This window comes from Eleginops maclovinus, chromosome 4 (assembly GCF_036324505.1).
Source record: "Eleginops maclovinus isolate JMC-PN-2008 ecotype Puerto Natales chromosome 4, JC_Emac_rtc_rv5, whole genome shotgun sequence".
NCBI classification, from domain to species: Eukaryota; Metazoa; Chordata; class Actinopteri; order Perciformes; family Eleginopidae; genus Eleginops; species Eleginops maclovinus.
This window is the reverse complement of record NC_086352.1, coordinates 33932364-33959751: the sequence shown is the minus strand read 5'-3', so window position 1 is coordinate 33959751 and position 27388 is coordinate 33932364. Positions and strand designations below refer to the sequence as shown.

General features: G+C 41.1%; 1 protein-coding gene across 1 annotated transcript in view; it reads right to left on the bottom strand.

Annotated features, from left to right (window-relative positions):
• The window catches only part of LOC134863131 (cell migration-inducing and hyaluronan-binding protein-like), a 181887-nt gene that overhangs the window by 6695 nt on the left and 147804 nt on the right, over positions 1 to 27388 (bottom strand). Inside the window, exons 15-23 of the mRNA XM_063881433.1 lie at positions 24640 to 24709; positions 20429 to 20557; positions 16663 to 16748; positions 15799 to 15930; positions 15442 to 15477; positions 11193 to 11348; positions 10150 to 10330; positions 8133 to 8348; positions 5215 to 5426 (exon numbers count right to left, since the gene is read on the bottom strand). Coding sequence (XP_063737503.1) covers positions 5215 to 5426; positions 8133 to 8348; positions 10150 to 10330; positions 11193 to 11348; positions 15442 to 15477; positions 15799 to 15930; positions 16663 to 16748; positions 20429 to 20557; positions 24640 to 24709 — 1218 coding nt within the window. The remainder of the gene's footprint in view (positions 1 to 5214; positions 5427 to 8132; positions 8349 to 10149; positions 10331 to 11192; positions 11349 to 15441; positions 15478 to 15798; positions 15931 to 16662; positions 16749 to 20428; positions 20558 to 24639; positions 24710 to 27388) is intronic.

The window sequence follows — 27388 nt, the reverse complement described above, 5'->3', positions numbered from 1 at the left end:
GAAACATCCCAAACAGAGCAATGTTGATACGGTACTGACTTCATCTCACAGCCAATCGTCTGACCCATCCGTGGAGGACCACGATTATAAATCGCAAAGATTTCTTAGAAATCGGCGTCGGCCTTCTTTTGAGCGTATGCCACATTTATAAATGAGGCCCCTGAACACACAGCAGCTGTACAAAATATGCATCATATTTCAGCATTCTTTATAGCAGAGGGTGTCAAAATACAGCATGCACTGTGTGGCATAACAATGATAGAGAAGAAATTAACTGCAATTTTCGCAACTTTTAGGTATTGTTTGATGTATACATTTAATACATGTCTATCATGCTATTATTTCACTGGTCCGGCCCACTTGAGATGTACAGCTCTGGAAAAAATTAAGAGACCACTTCAAAATTATCAGTTTTTTGGTTTATTCTATAAACTACTGACAAAATGTCTGTGTTTTGGAATTCAACAGACACTGGAATGGCTGCCATACATAGATAGATACAGAGATAGAGATTTAAGAAAAATGTGAAGCGGAGCTGTATGTGGCCCCTGAACTAAAATTCAGACCCCTGGAGCTCTTGCTGTTTTCCTCTGTGACCTGTAGATGGGGCCATTGGTGTGTGCACCATCCTTGGAAATAAACTATGCTGGCTCCGCACTGACAGGGGGGGGGGGGAGAGCATGGGGAATAGCTGCCATGCTTGAGATGACAACTGGCTTTCATGCAGTTAAAGTGGCTCCAGGCTTCAGTGTAAACCCTCTGAAGGGAGGAGCACACAGCGAGGCGCTCCACATTCTGTGGTGACTCTTGGTAAACAACTCAGTGACAGGAATGAGCTGAGGGCCCTCGTCAGTTTACTGCTCTCCCCATGACGTCTCTGAGGGACACCAGGAGCAGTTACAGAAAGCATTTAGGAGGAATCATTGTCCAAAACCAAATCAATGTTGTCAGTTGACTTCCCATGTAATCTTTCACAACTACATGTCTCCCTCTGTCTGTATTCTATTCTCCTTTAAACAGAGATGCTACATCTCATTTTAATCGACTTGTATTGTCTGAAACCTCTATTGTAAAGATGAAAGCGTTTATTGTTCTGATGTCATTTTGTGTGTCTTTGAAGGGATTTGTAGGAAAACCAATGGGACTAAGGGCAAAATGGTGTTCTTAGAGTGATGCCTGGCGGTGCTCTCTGTTGACCACATGAAAAGTAACAGAATGTCAGGATGGAAACACTTCCTGTTGAAGTGCATTGAGTATTTAGACATTGGAACCTTCTAAAGAGAAGAGTCCCAAAGAAGGAGAGGATTGGTCTGTGACCTTTGTCGTGTGGGAAAAGATTGACGGTCATGGACCAATAGTCATTGGTAGACAGAAAAAAATCAAGGAAGACATCTGACCCCAGAGACCCTCTGTGTCCACCCCCATGTACAAACACCTGCTGTTTGTGTTGATTGGGTATGAATAGTGGAACTGCATTCCCCTATAATACATGAATCAAACACGTAACTTACCTGTAAACCTATGCGTGTTGTAAATAATGCTCATACGAAATGTTGAACCAATAGACTTATGCAAGCTCCCAATTGAATGGTGAATTTTAACTACCCCCTCGGCCTATATCTTTGATGTTTATCACTTCTACTCCCCTCGCTCTTTGTGAGAGTAGTTTTGTCTCCTGGCGTCAGCTGATAGAGGTGTTATAATGCTTTGTTGGTTAGGGTTAGGTCTTGTCATGCAGGATGTTGATTCTTCTCTCAGAACCAGCTTAATATCTGCGAGATCTTCAGAATTGGTCGGGCAGGAGCTGTGTCACTTTGTGTCTGCAGTAAATGCCTTTGTCAATTCTCCGGCCATAACTTCTAATTAATTCTTCAGTGTTTGCCATCAAGTTCTAGCTCTCCTGTGTTCTCAATTTGTTTCGAGTCCTTGCTTCGGAAGTTTCCATTTCACTTCTAGGAATTAAAATGTGTGCAGATCTGGCATTGCCCCCACCACTAACTTCACCAAACTGAGACAGGTGGTCTCTCCAATCACCTGCCAAGTATTTTCTGAAAGACCCAGCTCTTTTCCAAACAGTTATCATGTGTAATAAGCCATCTGGTGTCAGGTTAACTCATTTGTGCCCACAGGTAGAAGCAAATGAGATAACTTGCGGGCACACGGTAATTTGAGCATTAGTTAACTAATATTGCTTTCCTAGAGTCCAGAGTAGTGTTGTAGTCAAGATCCGCTTAATTGAGACCAAATCATGACCAAGACCGGAGTGTACCAAGACCAAGACTTTAAGAGGCCGAGGCCGAGACCAAGTCAAGACCAAGACCAGACGAGGCCGAGACCAAGTCAAGAGCAAGACCAGACGAGGCCGAGACCAAGTCAAGACCAAGACCAGACGAGGCCGAGACCAAGTCAAGACCAAGACCAGACGAGGCCGAGACCAAGTCAAGACCAAGATCAGGCGAGGCTGAGTCAAGACCGGAACCAGACTAGTGTGAATCCATCACTACATAATACACTAACAATAGAATGTGGAAGACACTGAAAGATCCACATCATCATAAAAAGACACACATACAAACATTAAGATATGCATTCAACATCATATTTATTTAACAGTAAATTAGTACATGTGTGAACTTTTTGTGGTTTGTGAAACAGGTTGTTTTACATCCAATCACATCTCAAGCTACAGCAATGGTCTTGACATAACATCTCGAGTCCTATAGGTCAGAAACCGAGACAAGATAGAGGACAAATGCAGTCGATTCAGAGACAAGACCAAGACCTTCAAAAAGTGGTCTCAACACCGGTCTCGAGTACTACCACACAAATCCAGAGCATATCTTGATTGTGGATGTGAGCTCTACTCCAGACCTTATTTGTATTTTATGCTCTTTGTAGTGAATTTCTTTCTGCCACAAAATCTTTGGAACACCAGTGGGAAAGCAGGTTCTACTCAAATGGAAATGTTGAACGCAGTCAAGAGCTGCTGATCGACACGACTGCAACAAAGAGGAAGTCATTTCTCCTGTCCATACAAACATTAGGAGCGGCCATTGGTCTGCTCTGCAGAGTCACAGAGCAGGGAGACTGACTGCCACGTGAATTTATTACTCAGTTTTTTATTTTGCACACTGAGAGTGGTCAGCACTAATGCAAATGTTTGGTTCTTACGCGATAAATAAAGAAGTCTTGGACTTCAAACAAAATTATTTCAGATTCAGGCATTGTGACACCACTGCTGTGTGCTTTAAGGTTTCAGAATATAGAGTAATAACTGAGCATCTGATGTGGTTAGAGTTCGAGTGATTACACTGCAACAAAAGACAGTAAAAGTGGTCTCAGAGTGCTCAGAGGCTCTGCCTTCTCATGCTGCAGGAGCTTTTTATACTATAAAGCAGCTGCTGGCATAAAATACAGTAAGAGTCACCCACATTCAGTCACATATCAATGCAGACTGATATCCTAACTCTCCTGCTGTGCTCAATCTGGTTAGCAAAGCCTGCGATCTGGTTCAGGCAGTCAACTCGAGCACCAATGATACATTCGCTCATAAAACCCCCTGCCGTTCTTACAACCAACCAAACACTGTCTCCTAAATCTGCCGCTCTATTTAAGCTGCCAGATCTGCGTGCCTCTGCCTCGCTAATGCTGCTGCTGCATTCACATTCTTGATGCTCGCCTGCCCCACCACCATCCCAGCTTCCACCTGTAGGCTCGGAGGGTCAGTTATGTAATCATCACTCAATGTTCTCTGTAAATCTGTGGAGCGATGAGGCCGAGCCTAGAGTCCAAACTCAATACATGCTGCTTCTAATATACATATCAAGAAACATGTGAGTCGCCTGACTGAGATCTTATTACTGAAATGCTTCCAATTGATTTGGTTATTTGAGAAACAACAGTACCTGCATGATCAGTGTTGGGTGTTACAGAAATGTATTACTTTTTTCTGTAAGTAATATAACGCATTACTTCTGAAACCTGGGTAATATAATACCCGTTACAATTCTCAGTAACGCAGTTACAACACATTTTAACCTGAAATGATGTGGTGTTTTGTTTCTAAGAATTCACAAACATCGCGAGACATTCCGACACCAGAGAAATAATTGTGCAGGTAGAATAGTAACTCAGTAAGCCTGTTTACTATTGGTTAAGAGGGCTGCAGAAACAGATTCACAATGGAGAGCTGCAGGCTCGGAGAAAAGATAAGAGAAAGAAAGGAGTGCGCGCAGGCTGAAGCAAGGTCACAGGGCCGTGCAGAGGCTCCACTAACATGTGATTAATAACACACAGCGACGTCATGTTACATCACATATTATTGAGCACACTTAAACGGAGCATGAGTTTAATTTCTAGCTCTTTTCCTAATTTTCAGCATGTACTGCCAGATAGATAGATAGCTTTAATTAATGAGCTGCAATAAACTACATTTTAGCATTTAAAGCCATACTTTTGCAGTTATTTTGGTGAAAGTAACTCAAAAGTAGTGTATTACAATTCAGAGACAGTAATAATGTAACTTATTACTTCAAAAAGACAGTACTCTTTTTTTCCTGTGTTTTATACCTATAGTTTGTTGTGCTATTTAGAGGTTTTTTTACATTATTGTTATATAGGCTTGTCTGATCTTTAATCGGCCTACAGACTGCAAATAAAAATGATTCATTGGACTAATGTGTGCTGTTGAATCCAGTAAATGATTCTCACCTGTTCAACCCATCAGAGTACCTGCTGATAACATGCTCGCTGGGAAGGTGGTGTGTCACATACCACCTTTGGAATAATCATGAAAACATATATCTCCTAAATATAAATCACCACACATAATTCTGAGAGAGATCTTCTAGTTACATGAAAGTCATCATTAAGATGTTAGACACAAGACATAAGATAATTCCCTAGTACATAAACAATAAGAATTGTAGATTAGCTTTTTATTTGCAACATCCCCCTTTTAGTTGGCATTTTAATCTTTATTGGTATAAAAGTGTTGTAAGTGATGTTTTCTTGTGTGCATTTACTTGTATTTGATACTAGGTGAGGCCCGATAACAGAGAGCACACCAACAGCGTTCGAGCCTGATGTGTGTGTGTGTGTGTGTGTGTGTGTGTGTGTGTGTGTGTGTGTGTGTGTGTGTGTGTGTGTGTGTGTGTGTGTGTGTGTGTGTGTGTGTGTGTGTGTGTGTGTGTGTGTGTGTGTGTCTGTACTGACTTGTTGAAGTTGATAAGCCAGATGGTGACCTCAGCAGGCGCCGCCTGGTCCCAGTGGATGGTGTAGCCCTTGGCCAGTGTGACCACGGGCTGGAACTGCTGGTAGTGCTTCTTCTTGCCCAGAGCGCCCTCTAGAGTCAGCGGCCGGTCAGGGTACTCATCCTTCACTATGTGCATGTTCAGGTTGGCAGGGTTACGGGTCTGGACATAGATCTGAAGGGGGAAACAAACACAGTTACAAGGCTGATTATAATAGCAGTTCATGTAATGTTCCCTGGTGAGGGCCAAGCATCTCATGTTCAACATGGGAGGGATGGGTGGATGGATGGATGGATGGATGGATGGATGGATGGATGGATAAATAAGGGAATGGATGGATGGATGGATGGATGGATGGATGGATGGATGGATGGATGGATGGATGGATGGATGGATGGATGGATGGATGGATGGATGGATGGATGGATGGATGGATGGATAAATAAGGGAATGGATGGATGGATGGATGGATGGATGGATGGATGGATGGTTGGATGGATGGATGGATGGATGGATGGATGGATGGATGGATGGATGGATGGATGGATGGATGGATGGATGGATGGATGGATGGATGGATAACAATATTTCTTAAAAATAGAATTAGATAAAAAAAACAATAAACAACAATATATAACAATATAAACAATATATAAACAATATATAAACAATATATAAACACATTCTCAGGAGAAAAACACACATATCCAGAAGAATATCTACACACTTTAAACTATACAGAATACATGAGAATACTTTCTAATATACCAATCTACTAAAGGGACAGCAACATACAAAATATCCCTAGTGCAGGTTCTTCTGGTGAGCAATCCCCCAGGAAGTACTCTTGGGAGGTTGAAGCAAATATACGAAGTGGCCACATGTCCGTGACGTCATCAGGCCCAAAAAAAGACTTCCCAGTGTGTAAATCAGCGCATAATGTGTTTGGATCTAAATCAACGGCCCAGTACAAACATTAGAATAGCATTTAGGTCCTAAAATGTATAAAGTGTCATTTAACCACAATCCAGAGTTAACCCTCGTTCATTTGACTGATTCGAGAACTGCGTATGGGGGGGTGGGGCGCCCTGATTCCACACTGTGTGTGTGCTTGTGTTGCTCTGAGAGGAGTGGCAGTGAAGTGTGAGGGGATCTGCCTCAATAATAGTCCTTCATTTGTTGCATCTCATTGTACCGTTGCTGCTTATTTTCCTTCTTAAGAACGTTGTCCTTAGTTGGCCTTTAGTGTTGGCTGGGGTGTGTTGTTGTTTTTGAGTTATTGAACACATTTTGGTTTTACAGTTCAGTTTCCTCTCTTCTTTTGTTACCTCCCCTTTCCCTTAGAGTTTTGGGGAACGTAGCAAACTGAAAACATATTTTAAAGAGAAAATAAAACACTTTAGTTCCTAATGGAATGTTGAAAGTGTAAGTCACACAGCACCCTGGCCCAGTTTAAACTCAGTCTGTGTGGAAAACGGATATTTCTGACTTTTATAAATGTTATTACGGACACAGATTCATCACTCTTCTCACTCCTCAGTGGCTGAAGATACACTTAAATAAGAGGGCTTTCATTGGTTGGAAGGCTCTTATGCTAATAGTCTCCCCCTGTTTCTAGTCTATATGCCAAGCTAAGCTAAACATGTCCTGCATATAACTGTGTACTGGACCCAGAGATACATTAATGAACTCTGGTTGAAAATCACAGAGACAAATTCCATACATTGAATATTAGAAAAATCATAAATAATACATTTGCTATTTTATGTTCAAGAGTTATTTAAGTCTTGCTAATGTACTTGATAGGTGCCAACATCATTAATGTAATTACACACAACAAAAATGGATGATCTAATTTCAACAAACCGTTATTACTAACATATCCTCCTGGGGACGAGGACAAATAAGTGTCTTTCAATTTTCTTTTTTGTTTAGTTTCCTGCAATTTTTTATTTATTTAATTCAATTCTTTAATTTTACAGAATGTCTACTGTAGACGACATCAAGAATATTTGAGTGTGAAAAGGCAGCCAATATTAACGGATAGACTATATAACATATTATGCTTATAGAGTGATATAAATACAAGAACACATTCACCTCTATTTAAAAAAAAAAAGTAATGGATCTGAACATTGCTGTATAATTATACAATCACATACGGCCACTAAAAAACGAGTTTGGTTTTTGGTGAATGCTGCCAAATCTTCAAAGCACGTGTAGTCAATGTACTTCTTCTTCAACCTGTTCTATCCCAGGTGTGAATCCTAATCTCTCTCATCATCTGAGAGCTCCAAATCTTAACTATCTGGCACAGAATCTGTCTGCTTTAGTTCTGTCGCTGCAACAGTGTTGAGTCCTTAAGTCCATGAAGATGGTCCACTAGAATGGACATTTATAAACAAGCTTTTATTTGAAATTATTTAACTGCTTTCAGAAGTAATTATATAATTCCTAACATGTTAATAAACAAGAACACATTTGATTTTCATAGTAAAAACAACAATAAATCAACAATAATGAAATAGCCGTCGTCCTCCTATCAAATGTTGCTGTTTGCATGCTGGCCATTTTGGATGAAAAGGAAGAGGACTTTCCTAGCATGCAATTTTTACCAATGACATATAACTGGAAAGCCCAGGATGTCTTCTGTACAGTGCACTGAATTGATAGGGTAGCTCAAAAGAGTAAAAGGAGATGTGTGTGAACGAAATGTCTACTACAGAGGACACAAGGCAATGGGCTGGGTCTCATATCCCTCATTTTCTAAATACTTTAATTGTGGATGAATGTATTAAACCACTGCTGAATAGGGTGTAATAAGAAGTAAATGAATATTGATTGGATTGAGGATTAGTGTGTGATGCCCCCCGGACCCACCTGAGCGTAGTGGCCGCTGCAGATGGCGGCCTTCCAGTCGGGCACGTCGATGCAGTCGGGGTGCCGCAGCAGCCAGTTGTCCTCCTTCACCAGGAAGGCTCCGGGATACTCGCTGACCGAGCCATCCATGTCGTGGAAAATGGTCGTCTTGTCCCCGTCCATCTGCATCTTGTTAAACCAGGGACCCGGCTCCCCGAAAAACACCCTAGACGTGATCTAGCACAGAGGAACGGAGGGACAGGCATTCATTAGGAGCTGCCGATACTGGGTATTCATCTGTTCATATCTATCCAATATAAAAGCCAGAACAAATGGACTACACTCCACTTTTTACAGAGATGGAAAGGCTTCAAATATATTTTACTCCCTGTTTCCATTTTCATAAAACACTTGGCTTAATCTGATTCTAACACATGCAGTAAATTGGATGGGAACTGGAGCTCAGAATGCCTCAATTAATTTCATCAACTTACATTAATGTATTTCTGTGTACGAAATAATAGTTTTTTTAGGATTTCAGACTTTTTTGTGCTTGAGAAATGATCTGAACGATGATGAATGATCAGTAGGTACGGGCTTGGACTGGGAACCGTAGGGTCGCCGGTTTCAGACTTGAAATATGGAAAGTGGACTGCTACTTGGAGAGGTCCCAGTTCACCTCCTAGGCCCTGCTGCGGTGCCCTTGAGCAAGGCACCGGACACCTCCAATCCCCCCTCCCCATTGCTCCCCGGGCGCTGCACGATAGCTGCCCACTGCTCCTAGTACTAGGATGGGTTAAATGCAGAGGACCAATTTCACTGTGTGTGCTCTGCTGTGTGCATGTATGTGACTAATAAAGAGGGTTTCATCCTCAGAATCTATCTATCTATCTAACTTTGGTGTTTAGCTTGTAATCACCATTTATGCAAGTTTTTCCCCTCTGGCCAAACTTTTTTTAGTATCCTGTAATGTAAACCTCCTAGCTTAGACCTTCCTCTTTTTCCCTGTTTAAATTGTATAAAATTCTTGTATTTTCTGCTGAAGGTTGTCAGAGGTTGTATGAACTTGTTGGTGCAGGACTGTCCTTTCAGCTGAAATAGATTAACTCTGTTAAATGCTTTGACTTTTTCACTTTATTAAATAACAAACCTTTGATTTAAACTCCTCTATCTGTTCATTTCTTACCAAAGAGGTTGACTTGTGTGGAATTTCCTCCACAATTTTGGCGGTATAGAAACATTGTAGGTTTTTTTGGGGGGGGCAACCTGTGCCTAAAAGGGGGAGACATGGGGGATGACGGATGGATTGGAACCCAGGTCCTCTGCATGGGGACCAAGCCCCCAGTAGATGGGCCGTCCAGCTCTACCAAGCATACGGCGTTCTACGGTGGCCCAACAGTGTTTTAATATGTAGATGTTGGGAGACTTTGGAGCCTCGATCAATCATTTCTGCTTCAACCCACTAACAATTACATTTGCACAACAAATGATCTTAAGGTTACATATGACATTTTGAAGTTGCCCTGTGGAGTTAGTTTCTTGTAAACAAACAATAGTGTTAACATTCAGGGTTTCTTACCCAAACACATTGGCTAAATATGTAAAGAATCCAGGGTCAACGATTGACCTCGGGGTCAGTGCTGAATGTATTTCATTTTTCCTAAACCATCTATGAATATACACCTTTATATTTAGTTAGCTTGCAGTCTCTTCCATGTCTGTGTGGACGCTATGCTTCTTTAACGCTGCAGCCAACTGTCGATAGGCAGGACAGTGTGAAACTGGTGTTAGTGATGTGTTTAGGGTTGCCTCCAGTATATTTTATGCACTAAAAATGACCCTCTATTAAAGAAATTCGTGCCTCTCACTGTCAGACACTCCTCAGGGTCCCTTGAGTCTGGGACTGGAGCCCAGCTACCAAATTGAAGCTTGCTTCTCTAATATTAGCAAGATGTTTTTTCTCTCTTCATTAAATCTTAAAGCAACATCTGTATCTGGTTGAATCAGTCCAGATGTTTTCCCACAGCAGGTGACTCACAGGTACGTGGTCAAAGGTGATGTCGGTGACGTTGTTGTTGGGGCAGCTCTGCCATGAGTTGTTGAGCCGGAAGGCGAAAGCGCTGGTGTGCCGTCCATCCAAAGCCACGTATTTCCGGAATGTGCAGTTCTGCATGTTGATGGGCCCGTCATAGATCTGCATGCCTCGGATTGGGAAATCACTGCCAGGAAACACACAAAGTAGATGTTCAGCCAAAAGATGTGCATCCTTCCTTCATTCAGGTTTGTCACAATGTCTGTTTTGCACATATTTTAGATAATCAAAGTCAAGTTGTACAGTATGAAAATAATAAAAACCAGAGAGACCAACTACCACAGGTCACACTGCATAGGTTTTTGGACTGCTAAAGGAGTGTGACTTCCTGCCTGGCTGCTGATGAAAGTCTTTTATCCAGTGACATTCCTCAAATGTTCAGCCCTGCTCAGTGTGGGAGCTCTTGGTGTGCCTGAGTGCAGCTCTTTGCATCAAAAAATATCAGACCGAAGAAGAAGCATGTAGTTTTCTTTTTCCCACACAATAAAAGGAATCTGTGGTTATACTGGAGGGACATTCCCTCTGCACTAGGCCAAGTGGGCCGGACAGGAAAAGAGGTGCATGAATAATTAGGGTCGTAAAGTTGCAAATCCAGAGTTATTATTACAGGCCCAAGACCCCGATGATCCGGGTACCTATTGAATCTCCAGTTGCTTCATTTTGGCTTCACGTGCCACTGAGCAACTCTCACGGGAATGAACGTGGCCCCGCCTCCATTGCTGTTCCCAGTTCTTTGCACATCCATGATATACACACCCAATAATATTTGGACATACGTCATAATTTTAAGTCAATGTAACTTAATGTTTATTACCTTTGAAAGCTCCATTTATGAATATTGTGGGTGTTTGAACTACATTATTTGAAAATGTATTGCCTTATAAACCAGGCTCTGGCTTCCAGCCCCCTGATGTAGCTGTAACCTCAGTTGAGGGGAGCAGAGCTTGTGAGCGTCAAACCTAAATAAAATGTTTTGTGATGTCACTTACACGCCGCGTGGCAGCGTTCTGCCGGTGTGGTCGGAACCCCCAGGGCCCCAGATCCTGCTGTCAGGGACGGGCATCCCGCGGTTCTCACTCTCACCCACAAACAGAGAGTTTATCACCTGCTGACGAGAGCCGTCATCATCCGGGAACGTCCCTCCACTGCGCACACACACGGGGGGGGGGTTAGAGTGTTAAAGTGTACAGTGTGTGCAGTGAGAGTAACACTGGCAGTAGTAGTGATTTTGAGATGCTTTTTCCATAAAGGGTTAGTCTAGGTTGGACATACAGCCCCGGAAAAAATAAGAGACCACTTCAGCGTTATCATTTTCTCAGGTTTTATTATTTATAGGTTTGTCTTTGAGTTAAATGATTTTATTATTGTATTCTATAAACTACTGACAACATTTCTCTGTGTTGGAATTCAACAGATACTGGAATGGCTGCCATACATGTAGAGATAAAGATTTAAGAACAATTTGGAGTGGTCTCTGAATATTTTCCGGAGCTGTATAGATAGGATGCATGTGCAGACACAAAGGACATTTACCGGCCTGGTTTTAGCCTAAGTCTAAATGAAATGTCAGATTTTTAAGGATCAGAGATGCAGCCGCAGCCTAAATGCTAACGCCCGCCAGATGAGAGTGTCCTTTATTATTCAAACATCATGATCAAGACATTTACAGCATATTTCCGTAAAAATACTGCGGTTTTGGTTTTTTGATCAACCAAGGAAGTGATAGATACATTTTTATGTATGAAAACAAAATAGATAAGAATATGAAGTACCACGTTTGAATGGTCTGAATGTGATTAGTAAAGGTAATTTGTCTTTTTAAGCTTATTTCAGTGACATACTGCCTTTATAACTTCTGATTTGGGCTATTTTATCTCAGCAAGAACTGTTGGACAAACTTTTTTTAATGAAAGACAGGGTGTGAAAAACTGTGATTGTGTTTCTTTGTTGAGCACACCAATACATGTTATAATTACAGCACATCATTTAATTTTGGACTGTTTTCACAGCAGGCAGATATATATAGAGGTAACTTGCTCATACTGAGAATAAAAATCAGTGCAAACGAGTTACCAGCAGCCGAGGTGCTATCAACCCAGAAAAGCCATTATAGTTATTACTGTGCTGTCAGGGTTTATGGGGACCACAAATACAAAAAAATCTGTGGACAGCCAAAACAGGATTTCATTAACTCGGTGTGTGTGTGTGTGTGTGTGTGTGTGTGTGTGTGTGTGTGTGTGTGTGTGTGTGTGTGTGTGTGTGTGTGTGTGTGTGTGTGTGTGTGTGTGTGTGTGTGTGTGTTTTCTGTTTTTTTTTTCCAACATCACTTAACAGGAAGCATCAATGGTCCTGGTAAAATAACAGATGATGCAATAAAACACACTTCTGTAATATGTAATGCTCTATCCGCCTGCTGAAATGGCCATAATCTGTGGCCGTTTCAAAGAGCATCTGAAGTTAAGATGTTTGTGAAGACAGCTGTTCATTTTCTGAGCCGATAAAGCACACACATATTATTATTGACAGTGCAGAAGACTAGATAAGTTATTAGAGTAGGGGCTAAATCTACAGTATGATGTATTTATTAAAGGTAAACTGATGAAACTATTATTTCATTAATCAAACGTGCACTGAGGCTATGACTGATACATCCCTCTCTGTGTACTGTGTCTGTGGTATTTCTAAATTCTTGTCCCGGCAGTTAGTGATGTAGTTGCTGATCTGGAAAATGAGAAACCTGAGAGCTGAAACCGCTTTGAATAATGAACGAACATCACAGACTGCTGCAGTGTTCCCTTAAATCGGGGCCAAACCTTTAATAAATTGACAGAAAGTCCATCTAACACCAAATCACTGCAGTTTGGCTGAAGCTTAAAATATGATTAGTTAGATATTTTCCCGTAACTGTATACAGTGGTGACTCATCATTAGGGGGAGGTGAGGCATATATGTTTAAAACATATGTTTAAATATATTTTTAGATCATGTTTATTCGTCTCTACAGTGTGTCTATTGAGCCGGGATAAGCAATGTGGGGCGAGCTCTGGGCTGCCCCTCTCTGTGAAAATAAACCTGTACTGTGAAAACTACACTGCGCATGCTCAGAGTCTAATTCTAGTCAACGTGTGTGGCAAAAAAACAAACAAAAGTGAGGCAAAGTACTCGCTGTCCCATAAGTCAGAGCTGGTTGCCTGTGAGTGTGTGTGTGCGGTGAACAGTGTAGTTATGAAGAGGAGACCAGAGAGCTCAGACTCCATCACCAGCGGTAAATAATACAAACAGAACATGAAAGAAGTCGACCATCTACTGGAGCTTTGGTGAGCGGAAGTATAGTTTATGTTGATGTCTGTGTTAGCCTTTAGTGTTTAGTATACTATACTATAGTATAGTGTCGGTGTTTTCCTTATAGTCTGGTGTGTTAATGCTGAGGAATTACTGTTGTTGTTGTTGTTGTTAAGTTTTGCTTGTGACAGCGCTTTTTACTCCATGAATTAAGGTACTACAAGAAGCCTATGTAGACATATTTAAATTGTTCGTGCCCCACCAGTTTTGTACATAGCTATAAAAACTCCACTGCTTGTATATAATTCAGATATTTGAGTTAAATATGATATGTTTACGACATTTATTTATTTCCTTGATCTATGTATCTTGTCGCTGCTTCAGCTCTCATCTCTTCCAATTTTTGTAGCACAGCTCTGCAAATTTGGCGAAAAAAATGATGTGGTAGAGACAGCTCTCCGGACCAAACCATTAATGTTTGGATGTGACATCACTTGCCAAATACCATATTAATGTTTAAAATGACACCACTGTTTGTTGTGCAATCTACAGTATATGTCATATAATTTATTTTTTATGTTCATTTAATTCAAATTTTGTTTGCACACAGTTACTTACCTGTATATCATTTTATTTTCATTATCCTTGTGTGAATCCGTACTGTACTGTTTTTCATTCTCACTCTGTTGCTATTCAAACCCAATATCTATAACAATAATGTTGTTATAACGCTGTGCAATAAATACTGACCGTTATCAGGCAGCTACTTCATTACTTTCTACTTGTTCCAATTATTTTATAATGCTGCCACTTTCCTTTTTAACCTTGGAAGGTAGGCCTATAGTTATTCTTTGAAAGTAATGTGTGCTGCCTCTTTACTAAGGAGACACTACTGTAGTGTCTCCTTAGTAAAGAGACACTACAGTAGTGTCTCCTTAGTAAAGAGACACTACAGTAGTGTCTCCTTAGTAAAGATACACTACAGTAGTGTCTCTATGCAATGATGCAACAGTGTAAATGTCCCCTCTGTGGGACGGATAAAGGAATTCTGATTGTGATGGTTCATAGTAAGAGGTCGTTCTCGATGGCTTGCCTCACATCATCACCATGTAAATCTTTAATGCACTGTGACCCAAGCCCCCAGGAAGTGCTCTGGACTTTGAGGAAACATTCGTAGTGGCCGGACAGCGCGTCCTACAACTTCTGTATCAGTCCGTGACGTCATCCGGCCCAGAAACACTTTTTCCCATTCACTTATATTGGGAAAGAGACGTCTGTAAATCAGCTAATTAAACTACCCAGCATGAACTATTGTTTAGCCCTTATTAAAAACATTAGGTCCTTAAAGTTGTAGAATTCGCTAAAAGCTGAATTTTCTCTCTCCATTCATTCCACTGAGCCGAGAGCGGGAGATCAGGGGCGGGGTTTAAGGGGACATCTGCACATGCTCTATGCTCTCGACGGCCAGGCATGATGGTTAATTTGTGACATTTTGCTCTCGCGAATCTCAGGCCATTTGTATTCATGCACCAATCTCATAGGAATGAACGAGGCCCCGCCTCCAACGCTGGATCGAGTCCTTATTATACATCCATGTAGTGAACCCATGGTTACGCTCGACTCTGGAGACACGGTTCTGAAGTGGACGGCAGGTGAAACGCAGATAGTTTGAGTATTAATGTGCACCTGTAGGCTCCCTGTTTTGTAAAATCAGTTTGAAACTTCTCACCCAATTCCCACCTCTGTGACCATCACACCCCCAAAATTACTTTTCACACTGCATCAGAGTGCTCTGTTTCCCAGTGCACCCTAAACACCTCCTTATAAGGTGTTTTCCAATTACTCTTACAGAAAGAGAGAGAGAGGATCCTGCAACGCCACAAATGCAAACAGAAGCCCATTATTTCTATCCATATGAATATGAACCATGAGGGGGGGTTGGTGAGGGGGTCTTACCTCGCCAGAGTGAGGCCGATGCCATTATCAGCAAATCTAAACAGGAAGGAGAGAATATTATCACTGCGACAGTCTGAGGTCTCCAGAGAAACACACACACACACACACACACACACACACACACACACACACACACACACACACACACACACACGGTCCGAAGGCGATAGTCATTATTAGATAGGGGAATTTGTCATCAAATGCGCCAAAACAAAAACTACCTGAGCTATATGAAACTCATAATGAGAATTCTCTGCAGGATTAAGATAAATCGAAAGTTGACAAACTTCGCTCAGACAGACGTTATTCACTTAATTATTTACAACTTTTAACAACCCTTTATGAATGCATACTCACTGGCAGTCATCCAGCCACACGTCACCTCCCCTCAGCCAGGCTCCATGGTCCTGGTTCTTATAGGCTACAAAGTGGTGGATCAGAGCCGGGACCCTGGGTTTGAAGGGGTCGGCATCCTGGTGGGGGCCATACCTAAAAGATTTAACACCACACACTGAGTTCACTTGATTGTGTTTACATGGATTTTAAACCTAGGCCAGTGCTGTATGAACGCAGGGCTGCAGAGTAACTGATGTAACTCTGTAACTTTTAATGCTATTTTTATGTCTACATTACATTATATTTAGCTTTTATCCAAAGCAACTTACAATAGGTGCAATAACGCATAAAGATACAAACTAAGAACAGCAAGAACATATATTCCACTCAACTTAGCCAAAGCATTCTAAGGGCTGGAGCCATTTTTAAAAAATTGACTAAACAGTAATTTTGGGACTGAACATATGTAGACTTTTCACTGAGTTTTAATCTAGTTTGAAACAGCACATCGATCAACCACTTGGTCTCAGTGGCTGTCAGGGGGACCAGATGCCCCGCTTTGTGCAGGGTTGCTACTGGCACAAAAAGGCATAACGTAGGCACAAGTACAGCAAGGAGTTTGCCACTGTACTCTTTCTCTACTAGATATGCTTTCGATAAACAAAGGCAGAATAAAAAACATCTGCCCTGAGTAGAGTAGAATTTTCCAACCACTGCGGTTTTCTCTTCCTAAGTGCATATGAGCTCTCTTTCAGATATTTCCTTGACATAATGTTGCTTTCCTCCTCCGGGGTTAAGGAAAAGTGTTTAGGAAAAGACAATGAACGTCATATTTTTTACTTTTAAACCAAGCTGTTTGTTTGTTATGTGATGAGGAGTCCTGACCTGGCTCCAATCAGAGACAGGAAGGGTCTCTTGTCCTTGTCGTTGGCCTGGGTGGTCTTTACTCCATTATCAAGGATCATTCCAGCCTGAAACAGAAAAAAGACAAACCACACGGTCAAGCTTTATAAGACACACAAAGAATTAAGATAAGGCTCGTCCTTATGGATAGGAGATGTTGATTTTCCAAAGAATTGTGGGTTTGTGATTGTTTCCATTGAGCTGTAAAACAATCTATTTGAACTGTGACTCTAAAGGCTGAAGTTGCAGTATTATTTTCTCCCTCCATGCGAAGAGGGCGTTATCTATCAGCTTATTTATCTAATAAATTAGCTTCAGTAGCAGAGAATGTAACATTTTCTTTTGCAGTCCATTTTGAACATGTTGAACTGGCCAGCATCAGGTCCTGTGGAGAGTCCATTAACTGCAGCTGCTCTCTGATATCCTGCTACATGGTGTGGACTGCTAACGTTGACCTACTCACTTTTCATTCTGGTAATAACATTTTTAAAGTCTGACTTCTTCTGTGATGGATTTTGAAAGGTTTCATCCTCAAATCCATTACTCAAGTACACATTTTCTAGAAAAGTCTTACATTTTTCAAATGTTTCTTCCTGCCTTTCTTTATTTTTCATTGTTCTGTCCTTTTGCCTGGTCCTGTGAAGCTTAGCATCAGTTTTATATTTAAGTCAGCTCCTGCCACTGAATAAGCAAAAGATAAAACAGCAGGCCTATGTAGCATCACATAGATATTTAAGACCATGTCATATGACTCTGTTTGTAAAACAAAAAAGACAATATATGTTAGCATGCTATCGCTAATGCTAATAAGATCTGCTAGCAACAGTTATGTCAGCCTGCCTTCAGCTAACATTAAACCAGAGCGGGTATCAGTATTCAGATCCTTTACTGAAGTAGAAGTACTGCTAATACACATATATTGAGAATGGTAATTAAATAAAAGTATTTAAGTATGATCAGGAAAATGTACTTAAAGTACGAGAACTGCAAGTACACATTTCAGTTTTCTTTTTCAAAATAATTCAAAATACATTTTAATATTTAAAACAACAAATCTTCTCATTTGTGAAATGTTTTAAACACAAAGAATACTTAAACAATTTCCAAAATTGCACATTATTTTAAATGTTTTAATTAATTTATAGTATTATATTTATTAATATTATTATTATTAGTAATTATTAATATATACATAAAGGAGGATCGTCCCTCAAAATGATGAGGTGCACTACACAAAGACACAAAATGATCTGTTAAATTCAGATTTTAGATTAATCAGATGACATTGAACATTTTTTATTTTTATACATTCCTTTAATGACAGATGTTAGGGACCTGGACACTTGTTTTAATTTTTCTGCATATATATACGGCCATCAGAGCCATTTATTTAAATCCAGAGACAGATTCAGTATCTGTCCGAACAAATATCACAGTGAAATAATAAAGGTAGCAAAGCATCTTTATGTCAAATCATGTCGGGTAGAGATGAGGAGTTTTGTTTTGAAACTACATTTTGAACTGAGCCATGTTTTCATAAAGCTCACTTTTCAAAATGAAACAGATCACTTTTGAGTGTTATTATTATTTGTTTTATACATATAGATATATACATTTATATACGTGTGTATTTATACATCTGTATGGGTTGGTATTAAGTGTTCTTTTTGTTAATCACAAATCTATGTGTAACTCTGATTATTATCTGGGAAGTGGGAGCTATTTGATTTTGGTTTATGAAGCACTTTGAGTTACCTTTTTGTCTGCGAAGTGCTATATAAATAAAGTTTGATTTGATTTAAATCAAGGATAAATCTATTTTGTTTCTTACGCAAAATAATGCTGGAAACACTCAATGTAACTTCCATCTGAGCACTGAAGCTAAAAAAGAAGCTAGCTCCCATTTTCACAGAGCTCCAAGAGCAACTTTTCATGTCAACAAATGCAAAAAGTCTTAATGATGAGAAAGAGACGAGCCCTGTGCTGTTGCTGTGAACGGCCGACCTGCAGACCTGACACCACCTCTCCTCTCACAAACATCCCAGGGGGGCAGTCTGATATGAGTTATGCTCCCATTAAGATGATCCAAATTAAAAGTGAAGAAGGGAAGGATAGAGTGGGATGGGAAAAGAAGTGGCTGTGAGGCGCAGAGAAAGAGGCTGATAACAATAACACTTTCTCTTCACCAGCGCCTCATAAATCTCCCTGTGCTCCAGTGGAGCTGTGTTTGAGGCCGCCGGCGCCTCCAACCTCCAGCCTGTCCTCCATCTCATCCCTCCTCCTTTGGCTCTCTTTTCTGTTTGTCTTGTCTGCCCTCATTTTTTTTTTTTTTTAGCTATTCACCTATTGTCCTCTTTTTGTCAGCAGGTCACATCCTCTGGTGCAAAGAAACCTTTACTCAAATATTTCATTTTTCTACTTTGTACTTCACTACAGTTCAGAGGTAAATGGTGTACTTTTACTCCACTACATGTATTTAATCCCTTTAGTTACTTTACAGATCTGGATGAATGATGGTAAATATAATCAGCCCTTAAATCAGACTTTAGTTCACCTGCAGTAAATCCAGCAGCTACCCTGCAGTATACAAAGCCATTCAAACTAGCTGCACCTTTACCAGCTCTGAGAACACTTTAATGATCAATAATTATAAAACATATCAGAGATATTATTCTGAAATGGACCAATCAAACAATGACTACTTTTACTGTCGCTACTTTAAGTACCTTTAGATGAGAGTACTTTCTACTTTCACTGGAGGAACATTTAGAATACTTTTACTGTGACAGAGTATTCCTACACTCTGGTACTTCTACTTTACTCAAGAACACGATCTGAGTACTTCTTCCAACTGTGATTTCATTTACTTTTGTTTTTTCTTAAGGATGTTGTATTTTCAATACTCAAAATGCTAAAGTTTACATTTCTTAAAGTAGAAAAAACAGGCTGGCACTAATGAGTTACAAATGTATCAACACACTGCATTAAATGCCTCTGAAAAACAATACCAATGAACCAGGAAATAGCATTCGTAATTCACTGATCCACTGACTTGTTGTTATGGGAAAGCATGAAAAAATGATTTGAGTCCCTACAGGAACCCTGGGACTGTTGTTGTTTTTTCTTCCATTTGTTGAACCAGTCTCAATCCGTTTAGGCTCTGTATAGAAATCAATAAAATCTGAAAATGTCCAGGATTCAACTTTTTCTAGGAACTACACGATGCCAGAATATGTCTGGTATGTTTCACGGCCATGCATCTGAAACCCAAGAACATTAAGCGATTTACTATGCATTCCATGAGGCTGAGAGACTCACAACAGACAGAGATGTTATTTATAGGAAAACCTGCTTTTCATTAGGCACATTCAGGCAGCAGCCTATACAGCAATGAGCAGTATGAGCACATACTACAGTTTGAAGAAGCAGAAATACAATCTGTGCTGACAGAAAATGCTCCGTTTTAGTTTACCACACACAGTAAAGCTCACACACATTATTTTATCAACATATAGGTACCCGCTAAAAAAATAAATGAAAAATAAACCTAAGAAAGTGGAAAAGCCGAAGCCTGGGCCCAAAACATTTAACAACCAGCCTGCTTATGTCCGAGTTTACTTCATAGCTAAGCTCTTGCTGAGTGCATGCGTCAGTGTTTGTAATATGTAAATGAGGAGTTTTATATTGGAACATCTTGCTAGTGCTAAATACACAGCATCCCCCCCCCCCCCCAGTCGCTCACACTCACCCTGTAGTTGGAATGCGCTCTGTTGTTGGTGAACTGGCCCATTGGTGTGTGTTCAGTGCGTCCAGCAGAGTACAGGCCCTCTGAGGGACCAGTGGGGACATGGTGGAAGATGAACCAGAAACCTGTTTCCTGAAGGGTCACACACAAACATATTAAAAAAGACTGTCAGAACCAGGCTCAGATAAACCTCAGAGGGGGCCCGAGCACCTGCCCTGTTGGCCTCCTATTAGACAGTGGTGGTGGAAGAAGTATTCAGATGCCTGACTAAACTAAAAGTACAAAAGTATTACCAGCTAAATGTACTATAAACAGTGAAAGTTATCATTGAGCAGAAAAATGGCCCTTAAGTGTGTATATAATTATATTTATATCTGTGACATTTCTAGATAATATTATTGCAACAAGTAGCATTTTACTGTTGCCGACCCAAAAGTACTGACTGACTTTTGTAAAATATTTAAATCATTTGACTCTTAGTTAGAGTTTTTTTTTTAAGTAGCCAAATTTAGTGGAGTAAAATTACATTATTTCCTTTTTAAATGTAGTGCAGTAGAAACATAAAGTAGCACTAAATTGAAATACTCAAGTAAAGACCAAGGACCTCACCATTTTATTTAAATACATTACTTGAGTAAATGTACTTAGTTACTTCCCACCTCTGGAATAAGCCAGGGGATCTTTTTTTTTCTTTACTCTCTCTTCAAATTAATAACATTATCTTAATAAAGCAAATTATAAATAATATACATGATGTGTGTCTAATACACCTTATCTAAAACTAATGTGTTGCTTTTTTATAATTCTGTGCCTACTAAGTATTATATGATCTGTTATGATATGAAATACATTTTATGGCACATAGCAGTAGTATCTTAACCGTACAATATCAGCGTCTTCTTATTGCCCATCATTACTGAAGCATTGTGCGTGATATCTTAATGGAGAAGGTGGAGAGAGAGACATGGAGGAGAGACACAAAGTGTATCTCTGTCAGCAGCACTGAGGGTCTGTCTGTCAGAGAGTGAGAGTTGGTGCTGGTTACCGTGAGGAGAATTTACCCAAATATACTGGATTTCTTGTGAAGTTGAAAATGCAGGCACTGGTTTGCACGTATCATTCACAAACTGTCATGAAGTAGTGTTTGAACCAACCCCAAGGGTTTATTTTAAATGAATTCATTCTAATATCCATAAGCAGCTAAACGTCTGTACACCAGGAAAATCACAGGACATTTCAAAGACAGCAGGGACTCACAGAGCCTGTGGCAGGGTATTAGGACCATAACGGACTACAAACTACCACCGCAGACCTGTGACAGTCACACCTCCCTGCTCAACAACCTCAACGGCTTCTTTGCACGCTTCGAAGCACAAAACAACACAACTGCGCAGAAACCCCCCCCCCCCCCCCCCCCCCGCCGATGAATAGGCTCTGTGTCTGTCCCCAGCCAGTGTGAAGAGCACACTGCTGAGGATTAATACCCGCAGGGCTGCGGGACCTGACAACATTCATGGTCGAGACTGCGCAGAGGAGCTCACGGATGTCCTCACAGACATCTTTAACACCTCCTTGAGCCATCATTCCTGTGCCGAAGAAGTCATCTCCAGCCTGCTTCAACGACTACCGCCCCGTCGCACTGACTTCGACCATCATGAAGTGCTTCGAAAGGCTGGTCTTGAAGCAGATCAAATCCACTATTCCTCACTCCCTGGACCCGTTTGAGTTTGCCTACCGAGCTAAACGGTCCACAGAGGATGCAATCACCTTCGCTCTACACCCAGCCCTCACACACCTGGACACTAAGAACTCCTACGTCAGAATGCTATTCATAGACTTCAGCTCAGCATTCAACACCATCATCCCCCAGCAGCTTGTGTGTAAACTTACAGACCTGGGCCTCAGCCCCTCTCTCTGCAACTGGTTGCTGGACTTCCTCACAGAGAGACCACAAGCTGTCCGGGTCAACAACAACACATCGAACACACTAACACTGAGCACGGGGCCCCCCCAAGGCTGTGTGCTCAGCCCCCTTCTCTTCACCCTGCTGACCCACGACTGCAAACCCAGCTACAGCTCCAACCACATCGTGAAGTTCGCTGACGACACCACCGTGGTGGGTCTCATCAGCCACAACGATGAGACTAACTACAGGAAGGAAGGGAACCAGCTGGCCCGTTGGTGCCAAGATAACAATCTCTTCCTCAATGTGGGGAAAACAAAGAGATTGTTGTTGACTTCAGGAGAACCCACTCCCAACCCCCCCTCCCTCTGACCATCAATGGTGCTGCTGTGGAGCAGGTGAGCAGCACCAAATTCCTGGGTGTGACCATCACAGACGACCTCACCTGGAACAACAACACCACTGCACTGGCAAAGAAGGCCCAGCAACGCCTCTACTTCATCAGGAAGCTCAAGCGAGCAGGAGCCCCCCCCCGTCATGCTCTCATTCTACCGAGGCGCCACTGAGAGTATCCTCAGCAGCCGCTGTGGTTTGGAAGCTGCACCGCCTCCAACCGCAAGAGCCTGCAGCGCATCGTGAACTCTGCCCAGAGGATCATCGGGGTCTCACTCCCTACACTACAGGACATCTACAACACCCGACTCACCAGCAAAGCTCGGCATTGCGGGGGACCCCACCCACCCCTCCAACAGCCTCTTCAGCCTCCGCTCGAGCTCCACCAGGCTGAGGAACAGCTTCTTCCACCAGGCAGTCAGGATGCTGAACTCTCTCCCTCCCTCCTTCTCTCCTCTCACTCTCTCCCTCCCTCCCTCTCTCGCTCTCGCTCTATCCTCCGTCCCTCCATCAATTCTCTCTCTCCCTCCCTGTCTCTCTCTCCTCCCTCCCTACCTCTCTCCCTCCCTCTCTCCTCTGGCTCCCCCTCTCTCCCTCCCTCCCTCTCTCGCTCTCTCTCTATCCTCCGTCCCTCCCTCAATCCTCTCTCTCCCTCCCTGTCTCTCTCTCCTCCCTCCCTCTCTCTTCCCCTCTCTCATCTCCCTCTACCCCCGCTCCCATCTCTCCCCTGACCTCTCCACCCTCTGTCCCACCCACCTTTCCCCACAGCCTCAATGGGAATGTACCAGGACATTAATCCCCCTCCCTCACACACCCGTCCCTCATCCAGCACCAGTCACTTTCTATTCTCCGCTGCTACTGAAAATCTACGTTGCACAAAGTATTTTTGCACTAAAGAACTACTTGCACTACCGTCAAACTGTGTTGATTGTGTCGAACATATGTATATATTACTTAGTTTTTTTTGTATACCCCATTTTTACTCCCCCTATTTTTCTACGCTCTTATCTTTTTATGTTATATGTTCTTGTTTATATTTGCACTGTGGGACTGCCAGAAACGGTATTTCAATTTTCTGTATGTATAACACATGTGGACACTTTGACATAAAGTGGACTTTGACTTTGAAGCATCCTTTATACTGGGGACATCCCCACCACTTTGCATCAGGATGATTTGTTTCAAATGTTTTGAAAATGGCGTGCACAAATTGTACACTTTTGAAATGTTGATTTGTACAAGAGAACATGTTCAATCTGGAGGGCTGTTCCCACTTTCTGTGTGTATTTCTGGTAACCCAAGTGTGACACGTTTAATCTTAGTAATAATTGAATACAGTATAGTAAAGCCATTGTCGCCCCCACTTTGCAGCAGCGTGGCATAGTTACTGCACTAGTTGTTATGTCTAGTTGTATGTATCGTTTGCGGGGGCGCTTAATGCAGTAGTGGTTTATAAAATCTGAAGAATGTGTGAACCCCATGCTAATATCCCTTAAATTGCCCCTAAAGTCCTAGATTTTGCTATGAATGTAGAACAACATAGAACCTGTGCAAATGTGTAGATTCATTTTTGTTCACACCCCCACACATTAGTGCAGCTCTGCCACATGCCAGCCTGTCTGTGTTCCAGTTGTTCTCCGCAGGTATGCAAATGAGAAAAGTTATTACATTGGCGAGGATAAATGAGAGTCCATTCCGCCCCGACGTATCCTTGTAAAGTCCCAGGAGTACGATCATAATTGGCACTCGATCATAGTGAAAGAGCGGCGGTGCCTGTGCCTGTTGTCTGCTTGATTCTGAAGTTAATAGGAGTACACAGCCATTAATCTGACCTGGCAACACAGTAATGAGACAGACCTCCACCTGGAGAGACGGGGGGAATGGGGAGGGAGAGTGTTGGGGGGAGTGAGAAACTCACCTCGGAGCCTGCAGCAGCACAGTTGATGAGGTTGTTATTGGGGTTGGCGATCCAGAAAGTTGAAGTGGCGCTGTGTGGAGGGAGAAAAGAGTTTTGTTATTGGATTTCACACAAACAGTCTGAAGCAGTGATGTAATGCTGAATAACAACCGAGGCAGAGACAATCACTTCTGTTCTGTGTTTCACTGACAGCACTGCTCAGAGATGGACGATGTATCATTTAATAACAATTGTCATGTTTCTGTTTCCATTTCAGTGTTTTTCCTATTAAATGTTATACAACTAATATATTCATACACCACAGTGATGTTACTTGACTTTACCATCAGAGTCCAGTTAATAGAAAATAGGAAGGTTTCACATTGAAGGAATTTGCATTTGTGCATTGGAGCATATATCTGGGAATAGTTGTAGATCAATATCTAAAAAGTAAAAGGTATGTTGTTTATTTTCAAACACACACACATAATTTGTTTCCAACATTTTTTATGTTGAAGACCAAACCTTAGGTAGTTACACAATTAAGACTTTATGACACATCAACATTAAACTACTACCTTTTTCCCCATAATATTTTTTTAGCTTTTAACGGAAATTGATTAATGTTATTATCTGTTGACATGCAACTACTGTCACATTTACCTTGAAGCTGAAACAATTACATTTTGTCTTTGCTATTGTTGTTTTTCTTACATAACGTAATGTGATTTTCTTTTCTTTTCCAGTTCAGCATTTCATTATTTCATCAGATAGCTTTAATTTGTATTACCAGTGTTTTCTGTGATTTATTTTAGCATATTAGAGACACACTTTATGAGTGATGTGGGAACAGATGCTCTGTGGCTGTACTTTTCATTGACTGAAAGCTACATCATGCATCTTATCTGTGGAGTTCTGCCTCTACGATCCGACAGTTCTGAAATCCTTCAACAAATCAATATGGTCATTTACTCTTAAAATTATTAACCATATTTCCAAATTCCTAGTCTAGTAAACTTTGTGAGACTACATTACCTGGCTATCATTATCAGTGTGGTGGGGACCCCAACCGACGTGGTTTAACACAAAAAAGATAAGATAAGAGGTACTTTATTCATCCCAAATTGGGATTGTTTTTGTTTGTTGCAGCAGCATACAACAAAACAAGGCATTGCACATAATTAGAAACAAAAAGAGAAGAAATAAACTAAAAATAGAAACATCTCAAAATTGAAATAGAAACAAACCAGCATTAAAGTACTAAATTATATACAGATGACTGTAAATATAAAAAATATACATAAACTGTTTTCCAAATAAAACACTATTGAAGGCAAAACCATACTAATGATTAATCATATTAAATATGATGCACCTGCTGTGCATCATATTTAACCAGTTATTATCAATCTCTGTGTATGATTTTATAATTATTAATAGCAAGTTCATTATTTTCATCATTCATCACTTTTGCACCAAAGGTAAAGCGGGAACCATTTAACACTTAAACAGCAATAATATCCTCCTCCTCCTCCTCCTCCTCCTCCTCCTCCTCCTCCTCCTCCTCCTCCTCCTCCTCCTCATCATCATCATCATCATCATCATCATCATCATCATCATCATCACCTGTGAGCGTCAGCATTGATTTTGAAACCATTTGCATTGATTTTTTTTTCTTAATGCTCTTGGTCCTAGCTATTAATCAGATTTACTTTTAATGTATGAACCCTCTGAACCCTCAGGTCCTCTGGTGCCGGCCTCGTTATCATACTGTGAATTGATTCTTTATTATTTCGTATTATTACGGCCCAGGTTTTTTATTTTATGGTTTGTGAAGAACTGTGTTTCATCTATTGTGTATGAACAGTGCTGTGTGACTAAAGTTAGATTTGCTTTAACTTTGTCAGTGTAGGAAGGTGGCAAACGTTTGCACTCTTACTCTCTAAATCGCTCACTTTGACCGATCAGTTAAATTCTCTTCTAAATTATGCAGCCTTAATAAGGATATACGCTCCCTTCGTCAGCCCCTGCAGCAGCTCAATTTAAATGAAACAATTTAGTGCTGATGTAAACCCCCCCTCCCCTCAGGCTCCCTGATGTTCCTGTCAGAGCGGATGGAAGGGAGCAGCAGTGGGTGTCAGCAGCATGTCTGAGGATGACGCTGGAACTGGATTAGGTTTGAATGATAGGGAGATTTACTTCATTCAGTTTCCTTCAAGGGAGCACATCTCAAGTTGTAAAGTAAGAATTTCTGACAATGTATGTTTTTTGGGACAGCTATTTCCTTCATGTGATAATATATGTTGACCAAACTAGTGTACAGCTTGAAAATAATCGCTACAATCAAATAAAAAACATCTGATCTTAAAGGCTCTGCAGCATCGTGTTGATCCAGCTGTGTGTGTGGTTAGCGGCCACTGCACCCTGCCTGAAGTCTCATGTTTGAAAGCCGAATGAGGTATCATAGATATGCTCTGAAATTTATTTCGAGGAGAGGTTGAAGTTCACTTTGGTGTCAACTCCCTTCACTTCACTCATTCATGGGGTTCCAGCATGTTCCAGCTGCATGTGTGTGATGCTTTGATATTTTTCTACACTATGCGGGACGATAAGGGTTGAGGAGAGAGGAAGAAATATTAGAAAATAGTTCGTTTTAAGGGCTTCATCATGCCCAGGTAATTTGTTTTCTTCACAGTTATTCAATCTTGAAGTTAATCCAACTGTATTAGTTAATTATTATATATATATATATATATATATATATATATAT